The sequence below is a fragment of the Dreissena polymorpha genome, chromosome 7 (assembly GCF_020536995.1).
Source record: "Dreissena polymorpha isolate Duluth1 chromosome 7, UMN_Dpol_1.0, whole genome shotgun sequence".
NCBI classification, from domain to species: Eukaryota; Metazoa; Mollusca; class Bivalvia; order Myida; family Dreissenidae; genus Dreissena; species Dreissena polymorpha.
Window position 1 is genome coordinate 48682184 of NC_068361.1, and position 14643 is coordinate 48696826.

Here is a 14643-nt window from a genome sequence, read left to right on the forward strand (position 1 = left end):
AGCGGAGCCCCGGGGAATGCCGGTGGCGTCCCGGCAGAGCGTCGATTTACCGATGTACCATAGCTATACCGGGACTCTACCGCATTCACCGGGGCTCCTACTTGGCACCATCGGCGACAACCGGAGCGTGGTCGTAGTTGCCAGGGTCTGTATGGGCCCCGGTGGAGCTACGGATCCGTCCCGGTTGTTCCCGGTACTGTCCTGGTTGTTCCGGTGCCGCGCCGGTCCTTCCCGTTGACTCCCGGTTCATCCCGGAGGTATTAAACATTTTAATACTTTCCCGGTGGAGCCCCGGTTGTCCCCGGTTCATCCCGGTCGTCCCCGGTGAAGACCCGATTAATCCCGGTGGAGTCCCGGACCACGCACCGGGGCTCCACCGTCATCTTAGTAAGACTGGGCCTTTGTATATGCATTCTTTCAACAAGGACATGTATGAAGTGTAAGTTTATTTCTAGACGTACATAGGGATTGATATAATTGACTAATTTGGATAATGTGACTTTATCCATATTAAATGCACAGTACTACTTTCTGAACCCACTACACAGGTGATTGAAATGTTGCTGTTGTGACAAGCAATATTATAAAGGTATTTACCGTGTGTGTCTTATCTGATTCGGTTAGCTATGACACAGTTTCTTTTATCGAAGCGCGTGTACACAATAGCTACTGCGTCGTTGAAGGGCGTTATCAGTGAACTCTTTATACCCGAGTTTTAAATTTGTTTTTGCAAAAGGAATTAAGTTCTGGTATAAAGTTTCGCATTTTGTGAGTACAACTTTGTACAATTTGCTTTCAAATATTATCAAAAGATTATTTGCTGTACATGTTATATAATATAATTTTCACTTATACGTGTTTATCAATATTTGCTATCACACAATAGTACTCGCGCATGTATTTTGTAAGGTGGCAGATTTTTTGCCATATCGTCTTGGCTTATTTGTGGGTTTGGTATTCACAAGAATTTATTGTTGAGATAATATGTACATGATAAATTAATAAAATGTATGTGATAATGACTAATACAACAATAAGTTACTAAAAACTTACACGAATTCTTCTCGATATAGTGTTCATAGTACGTTTAAGATCTAAACATGGGTAAACAGTTAAAACAATTACCAACTGGTGAAGAATGATACAACTTTATACATTTAAGTGTACATAAAATGACACAAAGCGTATCATGACAACAACAAGTGTAAAGCACTACATGTATTATGATAAGTGTCAGTATAAAGTTATTATGATAAGTGTCAGTATAAAGTTATTATGATAAGTGTCAGTATAAAGTTATTATGATAAGTGTCAGTATAAAGTTATTATGATAAGTGTCAGTATAAAGTTATTATGATAAGTGTCAGTATAAAGTTATTATGATAAGTGTCAGTATAAAGTTATTATGATAAGTGTCAGTATAAAGTTATTACGATAAGTGTCAGTATAAAGTTATTACGATAAGTGTCAGTATAAAGTTATTATGATAAGTGTCAGTATAAAGTTATTATGATAAGTGTCAGTATAAAGTTATTACGATAAGTGTCAGTATAAAGTTATTACGATAAGTGTCAGTATAAAGTTATTATGATAAGTGTCAGTATAAAGTTATTATGATAAGTGTCAGTATAAAGTTATTATGATAAGTGTCAGTATAAAGTTATTACGATAAGTGTCAGTATAAAGTTATTACGATACGTGTCAGTATAAAGTTATTATGATAAGTGTCAGTATAAAGTTATTACGATACGTGTCAGTATAAAGTTATTATGATAAGTGTCATTATAAAGTTATTATGATAAGTGTCAGTATAAAGTTATTACGATACGTGTCAGTATAAAGTTATTATGATAAGTGTCAGTATAAAGTTATTATGATAAGTGTCAGTATAAAGTTATTATGATAAGTGTCAGTATAAAGTTATTATGATAAGTGTCAGTATAAAGTTATTATGATAAGTGTCAGTATAAAGTTATTATGATAAGTGTCAGTATAAAGTTATTATGATAAGTGTCAGTATAAAGTTATTATGATAAGTGTCGGTATAAAGTTATTATGATAAGTGTCAGTATAAAGTTATTATGATAAGTGTCAGTATAAAGTTATTATGATAAGTGTCGGTATAAAGTTATTATGATAAGTGTCAGTATAAAGTATCTTATGATAAGTGTCAGTATAAAGTTATTATGATAAGTGTCAGTATAAAGTATCTTATGATAAGTGTCAGTATAAAGTTATTATGATAAGTGTCAGTATAAAGTATCTTATGATAAGTGTCAGTATAAAGTTATTATGATAAGTGTCAGTATAAAGTTATTATGATAAGTGTCAGTATAAAGTATCTTATGATAAGTGTCAGTATAAAGTTATTATGATAAGTGTCAGTATAAAGTATCTTATGATAAGTGTCAGTATAAAGTTATTATGATAAGTGTCAGTATAAAGTTATTATGATAAGTGTCAGTATAAAGTTATTATGATAAGTGTCAGTATAAAGTTATTATGATAAGTGTCAGTATAAAGTTATTATGATAAGTGTCAGTATAAAGTATCTTATGATAAGTGTCAGTATAAAGTATCTTATGATAAGTGTCAGTATAAAGTTATTATGATAAGTGTCAGTATAAAGTATCTTATGATGAAGAGCTGGTAGTGAGTAAGACTTAAAGGGAAGGCGAAGAACAGTAACGGACGAAGGGCACTCGACAACATAACTATGGTGGGCAGTTGGGAGTACTTAGGAGGAATGTTTTGACAATGTTTGATATGTCCAGATGTATTTCCAAACAGATTGTTCAAAAGACAAGCTTTAAATGTATAGGAACGTGTTTTGCAGTTTCTATTTCTCCTTACGCGCGAAGAGCACTGTCCAGTGATATTGGATAAGGTCATAAGGGGACGGTACTCAAGTCTCAATCTTGATATCTGAGTGGTATTCAGGACTTTAATACATATGTTTCATTTTGTAAAAGAGAAATCCATGTTTCTGCCTTATTTTTGAAAATGTTTTCCGCGTTAGATCATTTAATACAGAATTAATATTACAAAATTTAGTGGAGCCGGTGCATATTTTGACTGTACAGAAATCTAGTTTGCGCTTAATTCATTAAAGCAGTTACCCAAAACATAAAACGGTCGCATAAAATGAACATACAATCTTCAAGATTAGACATGGATATTGCGTGCCTAAGAGACCTCCTCAAAAAGCCGATACGTTGCAAGGCTTTGTTTATAGCTGGATTTATGTTTGCAGACCATTGGGCAACGTTAGAAAAAACGGGAGATTACCATTGAGTGGGTTGGAGCGCGGTTAAATTATACAAGCCAAGTAATAGAACAAGTATGAAGGACTACAGATCTTGGTTATGATTTTGTGCGGCTAGTGAGGGCGTTTAAAATATGCACATGTTGTTAAGGTCATCAAATTACCTTATATCTTAGTTTATTTTATTAATTATGTCGGGGATATGCACAATAAGGAGCATCGGCGATAATCGAACCTTGTGGAACACCTGCGGAGATGGTGGGCCATGAAGAATCAGTGTTAACAAAAAAGGACGCGTTGTTTGCATTGTAGAGGAAAAGATTTGAACCAATTGAGACATGATCGCTTTACAAATAGTCCACGGTGTCATACTCCGTCAAATGTTTTTGATATTTTGCAAAATAATGCTAGTACTTCATTGCAAGTGTCAATTTGTTTGCAGATATCAACGTAGACATAAGCAAGTTGGTTCGAAGTGGAACCAACTTAGATTGATTACCGGATTTATGAGAAGTAAGTAGTTTGTTGGAAGTAAGATAATTGTAAAAAGTTTTTTTTTGTCATGTTGCCCTTATTGTATACCTTGTATACTTGGGTGAAAATAAAGAGTTGTTCTGTTCTGTTCTACGCATCATTCCATAAGTTTGCTATCGCAGCTGAGAGGAGATAAAGTGATGCTATGTTTGCTAGCATCCAGAATGTTGGAAAAACGATGCGTTTAAAAGAGAATTGAAAACGGTAGGGCTAGTTCTTGTCAACCTTCGCGTAGGAATTTGGGGCCTGATCGAACAGGTTTCACTGGCTTTGGACGGATACATTGACTGAACTGAATCAATAACGTTCTTATGCAATATTGCCAAGTTTAAATGGCTGTGATTAGTTTATTCTTGTAGAAATGGAAGGGGCTGGTTTGTATGACGAGCAGAGGTACTTATTTAAGTCAGAGAAAGCTTCAACATTAGTATGATATAATGAATATAGGTTATTATAGTTTTTTTTATGTTACTGTGTTAATTGTTTCGCTGATTTTGTTGTTGTATTTGTTTGTATACTTCTGTATTGAACATACTTCTGTATTGCCTTTGTTGCCTGATTTCTGAAATGTCTGAAGTTAGCACAAGCTGTAGCCGTGTTTGATGTCTGAGCTTTTGTGTGAAGTTTATTTATTTGTCACAACAGTTTATGGATATGATCATTAAACCAGGGGCATTTCAGTTCGTCGGATATTTCGTTGTGTTCTGAATTGTTTCAGCAGCAGATTTAATTATTGTTTCAGATATTATATCATAGACATTCTCGAGGTTATCCCAAGCGATCACATTTGACAAGTTTACATTCTTTTTTTCTTTAAATATTGTGTAGTTACCCTTGTCATAAAGCCAAAGCCAGTTTGAAGGAGATAGAATTAGGCTTGTTAAATTTGAGGATACCAACAACAGGGCAGCGATAAGTCCAGGAATTAATGGATCTTCTATAAAGTTAGCCATTGTGTGTGTGATGTATCTTAAATTCAAATAACAGCGTGGTGGTGAAAAGTTTCGTATGCTTAAACCATAACGTATTGATGTGTGTATGCATGTCTCTGTGAACCCCAGGGCACCGTATACTCGAGCTTCAAATGAGCCCCCGGTAGGGTGGCATAAAATGATAGCAGTTGAACTGTCAGTCCTTTTGTCTGTCTGTCTGTGTGTCCGTACAAAAACTTTAACATTAGTCACAACTTTTGCAATATTGAAGATAGCAACTTGATATTTTGCATGCATGTGTATCTCATGGAGCTGCACATTTTGGGTGGTGAAAGGTTAAGGTCATCCTTCAAGGTCAAAAGTCAAATCATACGATCAAAGGGAAGTAATAAACTTTAAAAGGGATATAATTTTTAAACTTGCCAAATGATATATTAACATTTTATTTCAAAGCGGCGGAATAGGGGGCATTGTGTTTCTGAAAAACACATCTCTTGTTTGTTAATAATCGAGCTGTGACCAACACGACAATAATGAATTTGATGCCGTTTTTGTCGCTCTCGAGTTTGCAACATTCATATACGACACCACGCCAGAATGCTATGGAAGAAATCAGTCACCATAGTTACGAGTGATTGAACGGGTGATAATGAATATTGAGAAAAAGAGGGTTGTGTGTTTTCGGACGACTACATTAAAAACAAACATATTCCTCGAACCATTTACTTCACCATGACGACACTAACCACTTGCATCAAGAATCAAAGCGCTGAAGGCACTGAATTTGTTCGCTGTTGTATAATCTTAGACGCAACTCAGTTTTCAAAAGTATGTTATAGCTTTTTATATCGCAAGTTTGAAATGACCACAACCCATTCAAATTTATAATGAGTGTGTCCTAAAACACAGGTCGAGATGGTTTTTTTTCTTCAAGTCATTGATACAGCTAATCAGTGTGCACAGGCTAATCTTATTCGACATGCATTAAGCCCCGTTTTCCCTGAAAGAAGCCAATATGTACAGATTTCAATGATAAACACTAGACTGGCCAACTTTTGTCTTACAAACTGTTAAATACACACTATGAACTGTACCAGTGAGAACAGGCAGATGCGGTGATTAGAGTAGACGCTTTAAGCATTCTGTCGTCTGCTAAATTTTACTGGAGTTATCCACACAGGCAGTCACGGGTTACGGTTCCTAGCGTAGCTAAGGAATACTGATTTGCAAAATTCGATCTGCATTATTTGTGAGCTAACGCTCACAAATAATAAAACGAGTATGCTTCCAGACCTGGAATAATACATTATTTAGATTAAACGTAGAGATATTCTGTATGTGAGAGTGTGTTTCAATATTTACTTCCACGCCTGAAACTGCATTGTGTGAGGACACAAGTCACTCAATCTGAATTAGCTATGCATATTTCATTGCAATACGCGTTAATTATACGAGTATTACGGAAGGTGTCGTTCCTGATTAGCCTTTGCTACACACTTTAACCATGTTTTTTTTCCAAAACAAGGTTAATTTTTTTTACGTATCATGCCTTGAAAAAATGTTATGACAAATTTTGATTTTGATTTTTTGTGAGCATCTTTGTGATTTCAATCAGGAGCGTGATTAAATCAACCCAACATCTGGGACATGTCGCTCTCTCAGAGAAAAAAGCTTCTGATCGACACTGATGCGGGTTGTGACGACGCCCAGGCGATTCTGATGGCGCTCAAGAACCCGGATGTTGACGTCATCGGGATCACGTGCGTGGCCGGCAATGCTGACGCGGACCAAGTCGGACGCAACGTGTTGCGCGTGCTGCAAGTGGCAGACAGGCTCGATGTAAGATGATTTTGTTCCGCACAAAGGTCAATACTAAATAATTTATAGCAAGTTTATGACGCAACTTTGGATATGAAAAAAACTATTTACACAGCCTAGTATACAGTCTAAACTGACCTAACGGCCACCTGAATTGACCGGTCACCTGCAGACAACGGTCAGTCTGCAATCCCCCCCCGACGAAAAACACTCTTTATTACCTTTTTTCAGATTAAGCGAGTTGCAAATCACCGTAATACTGTTTATAGGACATTTTGTATTAACTCTTCGTTTTTCTGTGCGCAATTTACAACATAGTTTTCTAAGCACCAAGCATGTGTCCTAAGCGCCAACAAAATCAAAAAAACAACTTTAAATTGTTTCGTATATCTCCATTAATAACGTGGACATTGTTATCACACGGTGTGTGTGTGTGAATAGAGAGCAGAGGCATAAAGAGCAACCCTGAATACATGTTACGGTAATGTATGCGTTATCTTGCATAGTTGTGCAGCTATTGAAAAGACGAATACAAAGTGACGAAAGCATACCGTATGGTGTACCATTCTTGTCTGGTATTCTAATCTTTGTTATCTCCGTATTTAGGTCAATGTCCAATAGCGAAATAGGTCGAACCTTCGTATCCTAAGATTCCGAACACAACAATATTAAGTCGGGCATATAAAAGCTCATTTGAATATTTAATATACACACAATGAACCTTCGGCTGAACCAGCCGGATTGAACCATTATCTTTATACCACGCGGTCCTTAAAGGGGCCTTTTCACAGATTTTGGCATTTTTTAACTTATTCATTAAATGCTTTATATTGATAAATGTAAACATTGGATCGTAAAAGCTTCAGTAAAAAATCAAGAATAAAATAAAAAAAAAAGGAAAAGAACATTGCCCGGAACAGGTTTCGAACCAGTGACCCCTGGAGTCCTACCAGAGTCCTGAAGTAAAAACGCTTTAGCCGACTGAGCTATTCCGCCGAGTACACATACTTGACGTATTTTATACCTTATATAAGCAATCTTCGTAGTTTCACAAAATTTAACGACAAAAACAGAACTCTCCAAATTATTCAATCGTTTCGCGTTGCAACGCTTTATAATTTTTAGGTTTTAAAATCGTCAAAAGATGCATATAATGGCTATATTAGACCATGGTAAATGTTCAGTATTACTGTTTCCTCACAAATATCATAACTAAAACGAAAATTTGCGAATTTGAAACAACTTTTTTCAATTTTGTCAATTTACCAAAGCGTGAAAAGATCCCTTTAATGTATGGCAAGGAACAAAATTCCGAAAATACATGTTTGAGACAACAAACACTAATACACAAGAAACACACAAACATGGATTAAAACACACTATTGTAATACAAAATAGCATTGCATGATTGTTAAAGTTCTAAAGCATTTCGTTCAATATGACTGTGCGTAAATGCATGTAATATAAGCCTTAACGACGGTGTATTTTAGAAGTCCCCATTTTAGTTTAGACGCACACGCAGCATGAACGCACATAGTCTGTTGCATTATACGAAATTGTCTTTATGTCGTTGTAATTCAGTCAGTGCATTGATCTATCAACAATAGATTTGTATAATACAAAATCGCTAGTCTATGTGATTTGATCACGCATTTTTATGTAACACTCTTAAACACATATGCACTTGCAAGCACATTAAAAAGAGATAGATCCCTTAACAAAGCCCTGGCGTTCTTAATTGCTAGATATATCGTTAATAATTACAATTTATCGTTTAGATTCCCGTTTTCCTCGGTTGTAATGAGCCGTTGCTGGGCGACAAGAGAGTAAGAAGCGAATATCACGGGAAGGATGGTTTTGGGGACGCACCGTCTGACGACTCCCCGGATGAAAGTCTCCTCCAATCAGAACACGCCGTTCTTGCCCTATCTCGGTTGTCTCGACAACATTGCAGTAAATACACTATTATTTTATGGCTGGTGTGGTTTGATTTCTGTTTTTCGTAAAATGTAATAATTTTACCTGCATTATCATGTTTAACATTAGCAACATGGTATATGTACCGGTAGTTGTTTGTTATATCAAAGTCATGGTTGAAATGCCGATATTTTTCCGTATTCGAAAGTAGTGTTTTGTTGATGCTATTATGCTCAAATCACAGACTCTGATTTATATTCGAGAGCATGCGACACTAAAAAGATGTTTTTATTATTTGTATTTACAAAGAAATTTAACGTATTTTTAATTTCTATGTAAATGTACAGCTAAACTTATATTTCCAATTATACGCAGCATATAAAAGCAAACCGAGATTTTGTTGCGATCTTTTTATGCAAGACGAACTTAGCTTAGTCTGCCTGGGACCTCTAACGAACATTGCCGTGTGCATCCGCATGGATCCCAAGTTTGGTACCCGGCTGCGACATTGTTACATCATGGGAGGCAACCACGAAGGCAAGTACATGTCAAACAATTCTTACACAATATTTTAAATACATGTTATATCATATTTAAGCTCGTTTAAAAAAATAGTTTTAAAAGGAAAAAAAAACCGACATGACCCTAAATTTTTGTGAAACGTACATATCCTCAATGGTATCTCTAACAATTTCCACAGTATATTCGGGTACATGTACAGTTTCCAGGTTCTCGAGTCCGTTCCTGAGTAAACCAGTACTTGGTGTCTTTGCAGGAGATCTTAAGAACGCTCCCATCATGGAGTTCGAACCCATGGTATCCCGGTCGCTAGGCGGACACCATATCCACTACTTCATCATTTAATTTCATTTAACGCTGTTAATTGCAACTTTAATTGTGTTTAAAAAATCTATTTATCAGGAAAAGGGAACCAGACGGTGTGTGCCGAGTTCAATTTCTATTACGACCCCGATTCTGCTTACGTAGTACTAAATCAGCTTACGTCACCAATCACCATGGTGACGTGGGAGACATGCCTCAAACACTCGCTGCCATGGGTATGTGTTTTTGAATCCGTAGCATATTAATCCATTTATGCCTAGCGTCTAGAAAAAAGGCCTTGGCAAACAGCATAGACACAGATGAGACACCGCATGATGCGTTGTCTCATCAGGGTCTGCGCTGTTTGCTTAAAGGAATTTCTGTAAGAAATATTCTAAATATAGAAATAAATATACTAGACATCCCTTATTTTGGAAATAAATTGATCCAATTAAGAAGGATGGGAGAGTCCACTAGGCATAAATGGGTTAATTCAAAGTGTCAGTGCTCTTCAACAACGCATCGCTCCGAAGTAAATGAATAATCATTAAAACGTTGCGAGTATTATTACGTCATGAAGATGATACTTTCCAATAGCTGATACGAATAAAATGTTTGACCAGGGGGTTATACCTTATAAGTTATTTATAAAATCCGTAGTGCCAACATTTGAAATGTACATGTAATATTTGTCTCGGCTTAATTTTCATTTTAATGCACTGCATGGCACGTGAAAACTGACATATCGGATATTTTTGTGGAACATTACAGGTCTGAAGCATATTAGACTATTTGGAAATTAATTTTAATGTTATATTTTATGTAATATTTTTTCGTTTTTCGTTTCGTTTTTTTCCTTTTTCGTTTTTTTTCCAATTTGTATGTTGAATGTGCGTTCTGTCATGGATATTAAAGCGCATTTGAATTGCTTAGGTTGAAAACCATGGTCTTCTTGTAGGCTGACTTCGTTGCGTTGAAAAAACATCAAGACCTCTCAACCGCTGGTCGATTTATGAATAGAATCGAGAATTACGTAGTAAAAACAATTTACCAACCTCGTATTGACGCCGGGTTAGAGAAAGGTTACGAAATCGTTGACCAGTACGTAATGGCCTCGGCAATGTTCGACGACGTCGTTTTACGGCAGAGTCACGTTTACGCCAGCGTTGAATTAAAATCGCCGCTTACGCTTGGGCAGACTGTTGTCGACTGGAACGGCGTTTTAAAACGAGAGCCTAACGTGAATATTGTTACGGGTATAGACCTAAAATATGTTTACAAGTACCTTATGGAAATGTGAACATGTTTTTGTTTTAGGACGTTTACAAGACCTTGAGGGCTAACGACTCCGTGTGTTCCGTTTTTCTGCGAAAGATCGAAAAGTCATCGTTTAATTTTTCGATGAAACAGGGTTGGGAACGCTATCTTCCCGCGGATGAAATATTGATGGCCGTAGTATTGAATACTGACGTCATCAAAACGTGTGTAGCTGCGTACGCCAGCGTGGAGTTGAAAGGATTTTATACCGTTGGTCAGTTAGTTGTGGACTGGACCGGTATGATGAAGCGGCAAAAGAACGTGCATATAGTCACTGAATGTAACCAGTCTGTGTACGAAAAGATGTTACAGAATATAGTCGGTATTTAGAAAATAATACCAGTTGAGGTTGTAACTTAGAAAATTATACCAGGTGAGGTTGTAATGCAAGTTGGTTTGGATACTTGGATTTAAAAACAAACTCTTCTTTCTAAGACGCACACATTAAATGTGATATACACCGACGTCGTTTGGAATTAATGAAGAAATCAACTCACAAGAGTTAAGGACTCGCCATAAACTAAGTGGAAAACCGACACACTCTGATAACGACAGAAAACCATGAAATGAAAATATTACTAACTCATGGTATCACGAGAAATGAATATACATTTTGCTGGATGAAGATACACATACGAATATACAAATCATAATGTAAAAGTTTATGTTAAAGGTGGCCAATTTTGTTGTTGATAAAGTGATGTGCTCCGCATGGGCCTTTTATTGTTTATGTGTATTGTCTATAATACATGTATACAGATATTTAGTTTCAGAGGGAATATAATCATGCGCATTTTGTGTCCACATGTTTTTTCGAAATAAAGATTACAGTATGCTAAATAATTGATATGTGCAATGTTATGCTCTCTAAAATCATCTTGATTTACTGGACATGTTTTCAGTTAGTGGTACTCGTTTTGTTGTTCTTTTACTGTAATGATTAAAGATAATGGACTTCAGCGGGATACTTGCGCAAAGGCGGAATTCAACTAAAAAGTAGCTAGGAAAACGTTGTAAAACGTGAACTTTGATCCGTGTCAAGTTCTTTTTTTTAAATTTCGCACGGCATACCATTTTTATTACTTAAATGCATTCAGCTTATCATGCGCTTAAAGAAAATGTATGGTTAAGGGGGGTGGGGGTCCACGTGCAAAATGGTGTCATTTTGTTTTTCTTAATTTTAAGATCTTACATTAAATTACACACGGATGTAAACTAGTATATTGTGACCTTCAAATGTTTCCTTTGTTTTTTTTTTCTGATGTGTTTCATCAATGTTTTTAGGAGTTTTCAGGTTTTTCCCGTTAAGGCAAAATTGGGCCATAAAACATCGTGTCTGGACAGTGACTTTGTAATTCGTTTTTTAACCAGGTTTTCCGAAGGAAAAAACTGGTTATTAGATTGGCGAATGCGGGCGGGCTGGCGGGCTGGCTGGCTGGCTGGCTGGCTGGCTGGCGGGCTGGCGGGCTGGCGGGCGGGCGGAACAAGCTTGTCCGGGCCATAACTATGTCGTTCATTGTCAGATTTTAAAATCATTTGGCACATTTGTTCACCATCATTGGACGGTGTGTCGCGCGAAATAATTACGTCGATATCTCCAAGGTCAAGGTCACACTTTGAGTTCAAAGGTCAAAAAAAAAATCACATTTTTTTTCACAATGAAAACCTGGTTTTGTGACAATTTTGTCCCTTGTTTTTTAAATAACTTACCCACAAATGACCACCACGTGGGGAAGGCGTTTCGCAAGTGTAAAACCCGTCCATCTATCTCAAAGATAGAGGTTACACTTAAAGGCCAAGGGTAAACTTGGGCCATAAAACATTGTCCGGAATATAATTCCATGATTCATAATGGAATTTTAAAATAATTTCCACAAATGTTAACAATAATAACGCTTGTAACATCCGTGTCTATGCCTCAAAGGTCAATGTTGTTTTTATGAAGTCAAAATTTAAGACAGCTTTTCCAGACTTCAACTTCATCATAAATCACGCAATTTAAAAATGAATTACGACACATGTTCAACATATTGAGACGGCGTTTCATGTGTAACAACTTTCTCTGTACACAAAAGTGACTGTCACGATTACCGGTCAATTGTCCTATCTTGCAACTTTCAGTTTATCTGTTCTGTTACTTATATTCATCATTCATTTTTGTAAAACAATTTGCCGAAACCGTTCATGTCTCCATTTGAGTAAAGGCCAAGGTCACGTTAAATGCCAAATGAAATTTGCATGGCACCGCTTGTTGAATAATTGCAATCATAATTGACAATGGGTTGTTTTTCCAAATTTTGATCAAACTTGCGCAACACGTGTGTTCTCAAAATATCTCGGTCGAGATCGAACTGGATTTCGGACAGAGTGCTAAAGAATGAAATGCTCTACTATAAAACAAGATCGTGAACTCAAACGTTTTAGCGCATTTTAGTTTCGGGTGTCGTTTGAGCGCTTTAAAGGGTGTATGCATGATTTCTATATCAACAAGTAATTCTTGCAATCTTAAACCAACATATGAATATGGCCTAGGAATGCTAAATAACATAAATTAACAATCTGTATATTGTACTAGAAATCAAATATTGTTTACTTCAGTAAATTTCTTAACTGGCTGGTTAAAGCCGATGCCGACACTTGTATAAATTATGAAACAAAATTGTGTCTTTGTGTCGTATGAACGAATCTGCACTAAAACTTAATTTAGATTCACATCGTACATGCATGATAAACATGCTGGCGAATTCGTCTGTTCAGACATTTTCGATTTCAGAATTAAATATCTGGCGTATTTCGCTTTTTTCGACACATGTTCTTCTTAACTTTTATTTTTATTTATATTGAAATATATGTATAATAAGTTTTTTTACACATTTTATATAAATTAATAATTATTTGACAAAATCGTGCATACTCCTTTTAAGGCCTAATGACCCTCTTGTTGTAATGTTTTGATTTTAAGACTTATGTCATACCCTGTTGTATCCTCGGGCGAGTCTTCCAGTCACAAAATCCTTGAAGAGGTTACTACGGGAACCCTAAAAGGTGAGCGATAACAATAACGGTCTGAAGTGAAATCTGTCCTCAACTAAAAGAACGGTTCGTATTAAATGAAAAGCTATTGATATATGAAAAAAAGTAAAAAAAATATACTGCATAGAACCACGAATAACAACATAAAATATCACCATCAAGTGGTTTGTAATTCTGAAACGGGTGTTCGAAGTTATGATCGGAATCAGTCAAATCTTGACGCGATGGTTTTCGAACATGAACATCGTGATATAACATAATTTAAGCTTCTCCAAAGTAATCTTTAACTTGTTGTTCTGGTACTTAGCCAAAATTATATCGTTTGCTTTGTCGCACGACATGGCAGTTGATAAATGTAACACAGATAAGGAGATGTACTTATTAATAAAATGCATTCCTTGTTTACATCCAGTGACGCGGGGTTTCGTTTCGACCATGTTTAAAGGCAAATGATTTATGTAGGTACTTAATTTCGCCGGAATTTATGCTCGGGTAATTGCATTATATAATATGAACTCTATTGGACATCCGGTGTAATCGATGGATTAATGTTTGTGTGTATTCAATCAGTGATAACATACAAAAGCAAACTAATTTTCAGATGAACCGCAAATAACGATAAAAGGACATGGTATTATGTCTTCGAATATTGACAACACTTTTAGAAAACAAACACGTGACTTATTTCATCTTGTTCAGGCGATAAGGATTAGAATGCTGCCATTATGGAAACGTATGACACAACTTTAAAATTGTATTATAGTGTGTTATTGTTTTATGCCAGTGGCATTGATTTACTTAATAAACTGTTCTGTTCGGTATCTAGTCACAATGTCGAGTTTTATTTACATGCATATATCAGAAGGCACACTTGTGCACTTGCACACTTATGCACATATCCTTGCATATACACACACACGAACATTTATTAATTTACCTAATGGTTATCTATTGATACACAATATCAATTATGTTCAGCCACCGAATACCCTCGCCACTAGATTC

At 36.1% G+C, this 14643-nt stretch overlaps 1 protein-coding gene across 5 annotated transcripts; it reads left to right on the top strand.

Annotated features, from left to right (window-relative positions):
• The first annotated feature begins 420 nt into the window (after nt 1–420).
• On the top strand, nt 421–11450 carry LOC127838428 (pyrimidine-specific ribonucleoside hydrolase RihB-like). 5 transcript variants are annotated; one of them, XM_052366198.1, is made up of 7 exons: nt 421–439; nt 3708–3778; nt 6347–6570; nt 8328–8502; nt 8887–9003; nt 9388–9524; nt 10247–10599. In XM_052366198.1, exons 3-7 carry the CDS (start codon nt 6379–6381, stop codon nt 10586–10588), a joined length of 963 nt encoding a protein of 320 aa, XP_052222158.1. In that variant the 5' UTR covers nt 421–439; nt 3708–3778; nt 6347–6378; the 3' UTR covers nt 10589–10599. The 5 variants fall into 5 exon arrangements, with proteins under 5 accessions (XP_052222158.1, XP_052222157.1, XP_052222160.1 ...); XM_052366197.1 differs by lacking the exon at nt 421–439 and adding an exon at nt 469–589; XM_052366200.1 differs by lacking the exons at nt 421–439; nt 10247–10599 and adding exons at nt 604–768; nt 10606–11450.
• Nucleotides 11451–14643: the final 3193 nt, after the last annotated feature.

What these genes read in the sequence shown, in the direction of transcription:
- LOC127838428 (XM_052366198.1), top strand. Translation starts at nt 6,379, where the DNA reads ATGTCGCTCTCTCAGAGAAAAAAGCTTCTGATCGACACTGATGCGGGT. An exon ending in CATGGGAGGCAACCACGAAG is followed by an intron (nt 9,004 to 9,387) that starts GCAAGTACATGT and finishes TCTATTTATCAG; the next exon opens with GAAAAGGGAACCAGACGGTG. An exon ending in TCAAACACTCGCTGCCATGG is followed by an intron (nt 9,525 to 10,246) that starts GTATGTGTTTTT and finishes GTCTTCTTGTAG; the next exon opens with GCTGACTTCGTTGCGTTGAA.